This window comes from Alosa alosa, chromosome 20 (assembly GCF_017589495.1).
Source record: "Alosa alosa isolate M-15738 ecotype Scorff River chromosome 20, AALO_Geno_1.1, whole genome shotgun sequence".
Taxonomy (NCBI): domain Eukaryota; kingdom Metazoa; phylum Chordata; class Actinopteri; order Clupeiformes; family Clupeidae; genus Alosa; species Alosa alosa.
Window position 1 is genome coordinate 2,674,272 of NC_063208.1, and position 11,330 is coordinate 2,685,601.

At 46.6% G+C, this 11,330-nt stretch overlaps 1 protein-coding gene across 1 annotated transcript in view; it reads right to left on the reverse strand.

The window, feature by feature from the left end:
• Window positions 1-2,041: 2,041 nt before the first annotated feature.
• nxph1 (neurexophilin 1) overlaps window positions 2,042-11,330 on the reverse strand; it is a 42,278-nt gene continuing 32,989 nt past the window's right edge. Inside the window, exon 2 of the mRNA XM_048228950.1 lies at window positions 2,042-4,323. Within this exon, the coding sequence (XP_048084907.1) occupies window positions 3,538-4,323 (786 nt within the window). The 3' untranslated portion in view covers window positions 2,042-3,537. The remainder of the gene's footprint in view (window positions 4,324-11,330) is intronic.

The window sequence follows — 11,330 nt, forward strand, 5'->3', positions numbered from 1 at the left end:
AGCTCCCTCTAGAGTCGCGATATATTTATATTTTACTCTGCTGTTGTAAACAGCAAACTTCTTGTGACTTGTACACAATGAAAATGCTTTTGTTGTGGAGGTGAAGGATTAACAACAGGCAAAAACTATCTCCAAAGAGCTATATCTACGATTCTCGCGAGATTTGTCAGGCTGTCTTTATTGAAGTTGCATGGCTGATTTTCTCGGTAGCGACTCGCCACGTCTATGCTGTATTCGCCTATCACAAGTTCGTTTACCATCAAATTGGCTTTGTAAAGGTGAAAATCTTGCATAGTGTACCTTTAAGGTTAAGGTTAGAGTAGATTTTGAGATTTTTAGAGATTTTGTTAAGGGGATGTTCAGTAATAGTTCAACATCCATTTTACACACTGAGCTTGAATCCTAACAAATCATCAAGTATTACTGATATTCCTTATGTAACTCTGATGGGGAGTTGGCATGAGACACGTTTGGAAATTAGCTTTGAGGGCAGTATCCACTGTTCAGATGCTCAGAGAGGAGAAATGAGACCCGAGGATAGAGAATGCCAAAATAAAAGCCCTCACTGATGTCTCATGTCAAAATAAAAGCCCTCACTAATGTCACATGGATGGATACGATGAAAATGTTACGCTTGCAGCGCAGTAAAAACCCTTTGGTCATTTGAAACTTGACATTTGGTCAGCTTATATAAATCCTGATTTGGTTTGTAACTGAATATTCTGTTTTGTTGCTTTGTGTCCATTATGGGATTGTAAACTATGAGCACACGTCGGGGATGATGATGCCCCGTCTGCAGCCATGGCTCAGTTCTCCAAGTGCAGACCGGAAAACAAAGCGCTTTGCAGAGCAGTTTAAGCCATCACAGGCCTCTACTGCTGATACACTAGGGCGTCCCATCAGAACGATAAACTAGGGCATCCCATCAGAACGATAAACTAGCGGATCTCATCAGAGCGATAAACTAGGGCATCACATCAGAACGATAAACTAGCGGATCTCATCAGAGCGATAAACTAGCGGATCTCATCAGAGCGATAAACTAGGGCGTCACATCAGAACGATAAACTAGCGGATCTCATCAGAGCGATAAACTAGGGCGTCCCATCAGAACGATAAACTAGCGGATCTCATCAGAGCGATAAACTAGGGCATCCCATCAGAACGATAAACTAGGGCCTCACATCAGAACGATAAACTAGGGAATCCCATCAAAAAGGATAGAAATGGCATTTCATTTTGTGTCCCTGATAAAATAAATGCAGGTTCATCTAAAATGAAAATTCACTATTCATTCACACAAACTCGCGTCACATATGTAGCGTCACCGCCCATTTGGAGGTGCAAACAATCGGATTTCTGGTTCCTTACCATGTGATCTCAATGGCAATGCAGCGTTTGTTTGCACCTCCAACAGCATGGCGGGGTACCCTGGGGGGTATTCCATCAACCTCGCCAATGAAGGCGGCGTTTAACAGAAATAGCCTAGCTTAAACTAGCGTAGACTTTCATTTGGGGCTGAAGCCATTCCATTAGCTCAAGTTAGCGGCATCTGTTTACCTCCCAAAAACGCCCTTAAACGCCCACAAATACCTGTATGTTTGTGTGAAAGATTATGTGAACTGCGTTGCTTACATGCTTGGCTTCTGCACACAGGCCTTGTTTCCCAGGTGGACACAACTTCCTATGTGGTGAGATCACTTCCTGTGTCATGAGAGCACTTCCGGTGTGGTGAGATGAATCCTGTGTCTAGGTAGACTTATATAAAAGTGCATAGACCTCTGAAGTTTGCCTACAAAAAATGCAGACGTTTTCCTGAACACAGTTTTGTCCTCTGCCTTCGAGTGGATACTGTGATCTCTGGTGTGTGAAGGCGGCACACTTAGATTTTTTGCTACTCCAATGCAATGCAACTTGCCATAGGTACTTAGCTTCAATTAACAACCGGATCTCCTTATATGGGCAAATATGGCCGTTTTGGTTCTTTTTTATAGGCGAACTTCAGAGTTCTATTGGAGAATAAGTGACAGCGTAGGCCCAGTCCAGTGATAAAACCTCTGGCATTTTATTTATTATGTACACCTCCCCCGTTCCCATTAAAGCAAACATACTCATACTGAGGATGGATATTGAGTCTTGTTTTTATAGTGACAGTTTTACAGCTTCTGTACAAGATCACAGGTTTTTCATGGATTTTCAAGGTCACATCTATATCAGCAACATCATTTTCATAGTCCGAGGAGCCGAGAACAAGCATATATGTGGTAGGGTGGGGAGCGGGTGGGATGGGGTTATGGGGTCATTAGGTCAGAGGTCAGGGGGTCAACAGACAGGTGTATGCTTAGGGCTTATACACAGATGCTCCATCGGGATAAAGTATGTACAATACAAACCATTCATACAAATTAGGCTCTAAGATATAGAAGTCATTACATTAGTGTTGGTGGGTAAATGAGTAAGCCAGCCAACCCTCCCCCGAGATTTAAAACTATGGGAGATGAGAGCATCCAGGGCCCACAAGACTGCAGTGCTGGAACATACCAACTCAGGCCTGATGGGGGTGAGTGATGCTGCTGTGGGCCTCTGGCGAGGCTCCCCCTGCACATGAGCCGGCCTGTCTTTGGGTCGCCCAGGAAGCAGACGCAGCTCTGGGAATCCCACACAGCCAGCTTCCAGCATATATTCGTATATGTATATGTATTTATATAGTTTCATATATTTATTATCTCTTTTTTTTTGTATGTGCAGGGTTTTTACGATCAGCAACGTTGAAATGTCAGATCAGATATTCGTTGCTCAAATTGGGGCTCCACTGAGGCAGAGATATAAACATTTAGCACTTTGATAGTCTACTCTGAGGCTTGGAGAGAAAACCAAACGAAACCAAGTTCAAAACAAAGCAGAAAAAAAAGCGCACAGGCTGTAAACACCGGGAGAAACAGAAGGGAACAGAACTTCAACAAGAGAACAGAGAGCTCAGTCCGTCTTAAACAAACCAGTGGTTAAAATGGCAGAAGTAAACTGCGGATATCTGGGACTCCGAGTCCCACTATTGTTTCTACCAGGTAACAGTACAATAAACAATAAATAAATCAACAAATACGTAAATAAATTAATGTACCTTTCATAATAAAACAAGTCAACACATTAAGCTAATTCTACACCATCACTGTTCCTTCAGACGGAGTATAACTTCACCGCTTTGCAAAAATTACAACGTTATCGTTAACACGGCTTCCGTAAATTACATTGTTATCGTTAACACGGCTTCCGTAAATTACACTGTTATCATTAACACGGCTTCCGTAAATTACATCGTTATCATTAACACGGCTTCCGTAACAGGTTCATGTCTGATTGTTATCTCTTTTTTTTTTTAGCAGAAGTCTAAAATTCCGGTCGAGACCAGTCTGGGCGAGTTCGGGACAGTACAGATGACGCTTTACTTCAGCTGGACGGGAGAAGAGGAGACCTCCCCACCTCGCCCCACAAGTCCATCAGATTCAGTGCCGCCCCCTGCTGGTCAGTCGGGTCGGCTCAGCCGGAGGGGAAGTAGGGGGTGTCGCTGTGGTAGTTGTAGTCGGGGCAGACCTTCTGCACCAGCTTGTAGTCGGTGCTGTAGAAGGAGATGAAGATGCAGATGACCTTGAAGGGCTTGGAGCACAGCCAGGACACGTGACTCTGCGTCTGCTCCTGGTAGCACGTCTTGGACGGGTCGAAGTTGCACAGCGTGTTCTTCGAGCCCTTCTCCACCTTCTCGTACTCGATGCGGCAGTTGAAGGACTTGGAGTCCTTGGCGTCGATGACCGACTGCTGCGCCGACAGGTCGAACTCCACGATCTTGGTGGGCGGGACCAGGCTGACGGACACGTTGCCCTGGCCCGTGGCGTTGTGGCGGAAGTAGACGCTGAACGTGCCGTTGCCGTGGTCGACGATCTTGCCGGTGATGAGCAGGTTCAGCTTGACCGTCTTGATGTTGGAGTGGAAGTCTCCCCAACCGAACATCTTCTTGAACTTGCCGGTCTTGACCATCGGTCGGCGCTTGGCGCGGGATCGCGAATCCGCCAGGTCGGTGGAGTTGCGTAGCCAGTCCCACAGGTCCTGCTCGGAGTAGGGCTCGGGCGTGTCATAGCGCAGGTCCAGCGCCGTGGCGTTCTGCTTGCCCTGGAGCGTCTGGGCCAGCAGCCGACTGATGGACAGGTCCTTCCCCCCACCGCCCCCACCAGCACCCATCCAGATGTGCTTGAGGGTGGACTTAGGACTGCTGCCCGCCTTCAGCACCTCAGACTTCCCCACGGGCATGGAGGCATGCGCCCCCGCTACCTGAGATGGGAAGAGACGAGAGAGAGGGAGGGGGGGAGGAGAGAAAAGAGAAGGTGAAATAAAAGAGAGGGATAAAACAAGAAAAAAAGAGGAGAGGAGAGAAAAACAAGAGGTATTCATTAAGATGCTTTGTCACACACACACACACACACAGATAAATGCACACACCTTGTCTTTGACAGACAGTGTAAAACAAGAGAGCATTATTATTTAGCAGGCGTGCCAGGAGACGAAGTGGGAGATATTAATCAGAGATCACACATATTGACCCCGGCTCTCTCTGCTTGAGCATGTAGCTCTCCCAGCAAATCAAAAAGGACAGATGAAATAGATTTGGAGAGGAGGAGATCATCGATCGGCAACCTGCACGCCTCTGTTTCCAAGCGCATTAACGGACAGGAGCCAGCTGGGAAATGGAACACGGCGTGGCCAATGAGGAGAGGAACACAGTGATCAAAGCACCTCCATCACACCTCTCCTCCCTCTCTCTCCGCTCTAGCTCTCTGTCTTTCTCTCTCTCTCTCTCTCCTCTCTCTCTCTCTCTCTCTCTCTCTAGCTCTCTCTCTCTCTTTCACTCACTCTCTCTCTCACTTTCTTTCTGTCTCTCTGTTTCACTCTTTCCTGTCAGGTCTAGGGGAATATCCCTCCACACACACACACACACACACACACACACACACACACACACTCAGCTTGGCCGGGTCCGGTCGTTCGGTGAGTAAAGAACAGACTATTAGGCTGAGGGAGCTGCTTGTTCTGATGATTGATGAACCCGCGGGTTTTTCTCCATTTAGCAGCGATGAGTGGAATTAGGGGCGTGCGGCTTGGCGCGCCGCGACGTGACATTGATTGCCTGAGTTCTACTGTACGAGCTGACAGCAGATCCGTCTTGCGGCGCCTTTTGCATTTTGCGGGCGGCCCCGGGGATCGATAGGGAGAAAATAAGGTTTCGCTGCCAATGAGACGGCCGCCCACACTCACACAGAGGAGCCTTCCAGAGAATGACAGCAAAAAAGGGGCTTAAACACCCCAGCGGCCTCGGGATGTGTGGGGAGGGGGGCAGAGGGGGGGGGGCACATCTCACCTCATCGCCTCAACCACCTCAGACAGACTCAAACAGACAAATCAATACATACGCTACCTCCCTCTCTCTCACACACACGCACAACACACACACACACACACACATACACACACACACACACACACACACACACACACACACATATATATATATATATATATATACACACACTCACACACACACACACACACACACACACACACACATACTTTGAATTGCAAATCTGACTGAGGACAGTTTCAGAGCTGAGATGACGTCCTTGGAAGGTGTGTATTAGAGACTGTAGGTTCCGAGCCAGTGCTAAATTCATATCTTTATTAATGCAGTTTTCTAGTGCATGTCACCTGTGCCCACAGTCCCTATCTCTATTAATATAGTTTTCTAGTGAATGTCACTAATGCTAAACTTCTATCTTTATTTATAGTTTTCTTGTGCACGTCAGCTAAACTAAGTCCTATGTTTATTAATTTAGTTTTCTACTGCGTGCCACCTGTGCTAAGTCCTATCTTTATTAATAGGGTTTTCTGCAATACATGACACATGTGCTGAAGTCCTTGACACACTGCAGCTGACATCAGAGACCAACATAAAGTCAACAAGACCAGCAGCCTGAACGGTCACTATGACCAGCAGCCTGACCAGTCACTATGACCACCACATGACTGTTCACTATGACCAGCAGCCTGACCGTTCACTATGACCACCAGCATGACCAGTTACTATGACCAGTTTGCTTTTGTTCAGCTAAGGCCGACGTCAACACTCCATCCAAACAGTCAGCAGCATGTCACCATGACCAGTTGATTCCCTACAAATATAAGAAACACCTCGATACAGTTAAGATGACCAACAACATAGTCACTATGGCCAAAATACAGCGGTGTGTGTGTGTGTGTGTGTAATGGTGTTTACAGCGGTGTGTGTGTGTGTGTGTGTGGGTGTAATAATGTTTACAGCGGTGTGTGTGTGTGTGTGTGTGTGTGTGAGTTCAACAATGTGTTTCAGCAGCAGTGAGGGCAGGGTGAACAAGCATGATTAAAGAGCAAGATATGAATTATTAAGGGGCAATAACCTGAGGGAACATACACACAGTGGTGAAATGGAGTGTGTGACTGTGTGTGTGAGTATGTGTGTATGTTTGTGTTAGTGTGTGTGTGTGAGTGTGTGTGTGTGTGTGTGTGTGTGTGTGTGTGTGTGTGTGTGTGTGTGTGTGTGTGTGTTGTGTTGTATGTAAGTGTGTGTTTGTTTATTTGTGCGTGTGTGTGTATGTATGTGTGTGTGTGTGTGTGTGTGTGTGTATGTGTGTGTGTGTGTAAGTGTGTGAGGAAGAGCGTTTAAGCAGCGTGGCAGAAGGTGAGGGTTAAATAGCACTTGAGAAATGAATCTCACATCATTACGCAGCAAGTATATCTAGCATAACGATCTCTCTCTCACACACACACACATGCGCACACACACACACACACACACACACACACACACATACACAAGTGAGTGTGTATGACAAGGTGTTTAATATGGACCTGGACACCGCTGCACTCTCTCTCTCACACACACACACACACACACCTTCCATACCTCACAAAACTCAGTCAGTCAATATCGCGCAAACACACACACGCAGACACACATACTCACACACACACACACACACAAACACACACAGACACACACACACACACACACTCAGAGCCGGCCATGATCACGATCAGCTGTATGCTATTATGTGCCATTAATTTTCTTCTCTCTGTGAGAAGGTGTATGCAGGAGTGTGTGTGAGAGAGACAGTTTGTGTGTGTGTGTGTGTGTGTGTGTGTGTGTGTGTGTGTGTGTGTGTGTGTGTGTGTGTGTGTGTGTGTGTGCGCATGTGTGTGAGTGTGTGTGAGAGAGAGAGGTAGAGAAAGAGAGTGTGTGTGTGTGTGTGTGTGTGTTTCCTTCTGTAGAGAGGTCAAACCCATGGGAAGAACATAAAAGACAAAAAGTCCACAGCTGTTGTGCTTCCAGAAGCATTAATCTTCATCTAAGATGGTGAGTGTGTGTGTGTGTGTGATGCTGCAGGCCACATGAATGCTGGATGGACCTGGTCTAAGAACACCTTCAGGATTCGACTACACAGGGGGCCTCTGTGCCACCTGTAGAATGGTGTGTGTGAGCTTATTTGTTTAAGAACACAAGTGGTGTTTAGTTGGTGTACATGTGTTTTTCTATAAGCACCTGTTCTGTAATCAAACATTGCGGTAAAGAGTTTGGCTGTGAAGACGCGAACGTAAATGTAAATCAGTGTGTGTGTGTGTGTGTGTGTGTGTGTGTGTGATATACTATAGTGGTGGTGTGTGTGTGTGTGTGTGTGGATATACTATAGTGGTGGTGTGTGTGTGTGTGTGTGTGTGATATACTATAGTGGTGGTGTGTGTGTGTGTGTGTGGGATATACTATAGTGGTGGTGTGTGTGTGTGTGTGTGTGTGAGATATACTATAGTGGTGGTGTGTGTGTGTGTGTGTGTGTGATATACTATAGTGGTGGTGTGTGTGTGTGTGGGATATACTATAGTGGTGGTGTGTGTGTGTGTGTGTGTGTGTGTGTGTGGGATATACTATAGTGGTGGTGTGTGTGTGTGTGTGTGGGATATACTATAGTGGTGGTGTGTGTGTGTGTGTGTGTGTGTGTGTGTGTGGGATATACTATAGTGGTGGTGTGTGTGTGTGTGTGTGTGTGTGTGTGTGTGTGTGTGTGTGTGTGTGTGTAATGTAAATCAGTGTGTGTGTGTGTGTGTGGGATATACTATAGTGGTGGTGTGTGTGTGTGTGTGTGTGTAATGTAAATCAGTGTGTGTGTGTGTGTGTGTGTGTGTGGGATATACTATAGTGGTGGTGTGTGTGTGTGTGTGTGTGTGTGGGATATACTATAGTGGTGGTGTGTGTGTGTGTGTGTGTGTGTGTGTGTGTGGGATATACTATAGTGGTGGTGTGTGTGTGTGTGTGTGTGTGTGTGTGTGTGTGTGTGGGATATACTATAGTGGTGGTGTGTGTGTGTGTGTGTAATGTAAATCAGGTTTATAGGCCAGGTGTACTGGCGTATACAAGGAATTTGGTCTCTGCATTTATCCCATCTGTGAATTAGTGAACACACAGAGCACACAGAGCACACAGTGAACACACAGTGAGGTGAAGCACACACTAATCCCGGCGCAGTGAGCTGCCTGCTACAACAGCGGCGCTCGGGGAGCAGTGAGGGGTTAGGTGCCTTGCTCAAGGGCACTTCAGCCGTGGCCCACTGGTCGGGGCTCGAACCGGCAACCCTCCGGTTACAAGTCCGAAGTGCTAACCAGTAGGCCACGGCTGCCCCAGGTTATACATCAGTGACATGTATACATCAGTGCAATAGCAGTGTGCTAGTGTGTGTGTGCATGCGTGTGTTTGTGTGTGTGTGTGTGTGTGTGTGTGTGTGTGTGCGTATGAATGTGAACATAGATTTGTGAGTGCGTTTTTCAGTCTATCTGTATCATTCTGGACGGTGGGCGCACACACACCACACACACACACACACGCGCGCGCGCGCACACACACACGTCGCTGTTCCAGTCATGTCTGATGCCCTGATGTCCATGTGCTGGGGCTGGGCATGAGTCCAGTGTGTGTGTGTGTGTGTGTGTGTGTGTGTGTGTCTGTCTGTCTCTGTGCCTGCTGTCCTGTGTGCCTTGGCTGGATGCAGTGTGTGTGTGTGTGCTGTGGTGAAGTGCCAAACGGTGGTGTTTACCTGAGGGGCTGACACACACACACACACACACACTGGACCGGCCCAGCTGCTCCAAATGTCTAAATGCACTGGGGCGGAGCCCTTTGTCCTCCTCTGCCAGTCACACACACACACTGGCCAGATGTGGCCCTGAGGGTGCACAGTCACCCAGCGTCTGCGTGTGTGCGTGTGTGTGTGTGTGTGTGCGTGTGTGTGTGTGTGTGTGTGTGTGTGTGCTGACAGACTGCCCAGGAAAACAGAGTCTACAGAGCTTAGAGTGTGTGTGTCAGTGAGGGTGTGTGTCCTTGCATTGTCTCTCTCTCCCTCTCTCTCTCTCTCTCTCTCTCTCTCTCACACACACACACACACACACACACACACACACACACACACACACACACACACACACACAAACATGCCCAGACATTTTTAGACGTATAGACACACAGAAAGATTCAGTAACTTCAAACAAGAAAGTTCCTTGTTCAATAAAGAAGATATTTGCTTTAACTGAGAGAACTAACACACCTGTGTGTGTGTGTGTGTGTGTGTGTGTGTGTGTCTACCTGAAACAGCCACTCCATCCACCTGTTTCCTGATAACCAATTTACTAACAATCACACAGGTAAATATTGACTAACAATCAGGGACGGAAGAGCCGGTAGATACATAAACATGGAGGACAAAGCGCTTAGTGGAGCATCCTTAGAGGGAGAGCTTCCTTTCTGTCCCTGTGTGTGTGTGTGTGTGTGTGTGTGTGTGTGTCTGTGTGTCTGTGTGTGTGTGTTTGTGTGTGTGTGTCCAGTGTAAAACTTGCCATAAATCAAGCACTGATTAATCTGGTTGTAAATATTGCATGTTCTCCCCTCACACTCTCCTCTGTCCACACGGTTAATAGAATCCTGTCAGCGTGGCGCTCCGATGCTAGCGGAATGTTATATCCACACACTCAACGCTATTGATTGTGTTTTTAAGCAATCATAACAATCCTTGAAGCCTCAGTGACTTGTTTAATCAATGTTGTGGTCTAAAGCATGGGTCAGACTGCAAGCACTGCTTCCATGGGTCAAACACACACACACAGACAGACAGACACACACACACACAGAGACACACACACACACACACACACACACACACACATACACACACACAGACAAACAGCGCATGAGAGATGCTTGTCTTTCAGTCGGGTGGGCGCTCGGGCTTAAGTCCTCTGCTAATTAAAGTTAGCAGATTAAATGGAATAATTACCTCGGCTAATTTAAAAAATGCAATTATGATATTGCAGCACATTTGCTGTTTTCCCATGAATGTTAATCTGCCGTAATAAAGGTATTAACATGCATCAATAAGTCAATTAAGGCCTCTGTCTGCGCAAGGGTAAACCTTAGCCTGGCTTCCACTCACTGACTAAACGTATGTTCTCTTCCATGACCTGCACACACACAAACACACACACACACTACATTCACATATTATTATTACTTACACACACACACACACTGTGCAGAGTGTACGTTGTGTTGTGTAAACCTCCCTCCTGATGCCTAGCAGCCTGGGCTCCCTGATTGAAGTTGCTGCTGTATGTGTGTGTGTGTGTGTGTGTGTGTGTGTGTGTGTGTATGTGAGGTGTGTTGGATATAGTATAGAGAAATATGTATGTGAGGTGAGTTTGATGTTAGGTGTGATGTTTAATGTTAGGTGTGTATGTGTGAGGTGTGTTTGATGAAGTTATGGTGAATTATTCCACTGCTTGGTTGAATTTCCCATTGCCCTGCGTTCTTTAGATCGTGTATTAGCATGTTTTTTACACACCTATGAGGTAGATCCATTTTTGTGGCCATATCACACTTGTATATTAATTCGCCAAACTCATTGTTTAAATGTCACGTTGCATCCGAGCTGTAAAATGCTGACGTTCAGAACATAGCAACATTGTAGCATATGACGGAGGTAGCTTTTAGGTAGTTACATGGCAGTAGGCTGAGTAAAATAACGATGTTTCAAAGCTAAGGAGATGGCTTTTAGCTTACATGGCAGTAGGCTGAGTAAAATAGCGATGTTTCATGGCAGTAGGTAGTTTGGACGAGCCAGACCCACATTAAAATGTAGGGTCTGGGCACTCACCGCCGAGAGTGCTCAGTCCGAGGCGGGATAATCAGTTGTCTTTCAAATTCCCTCTGC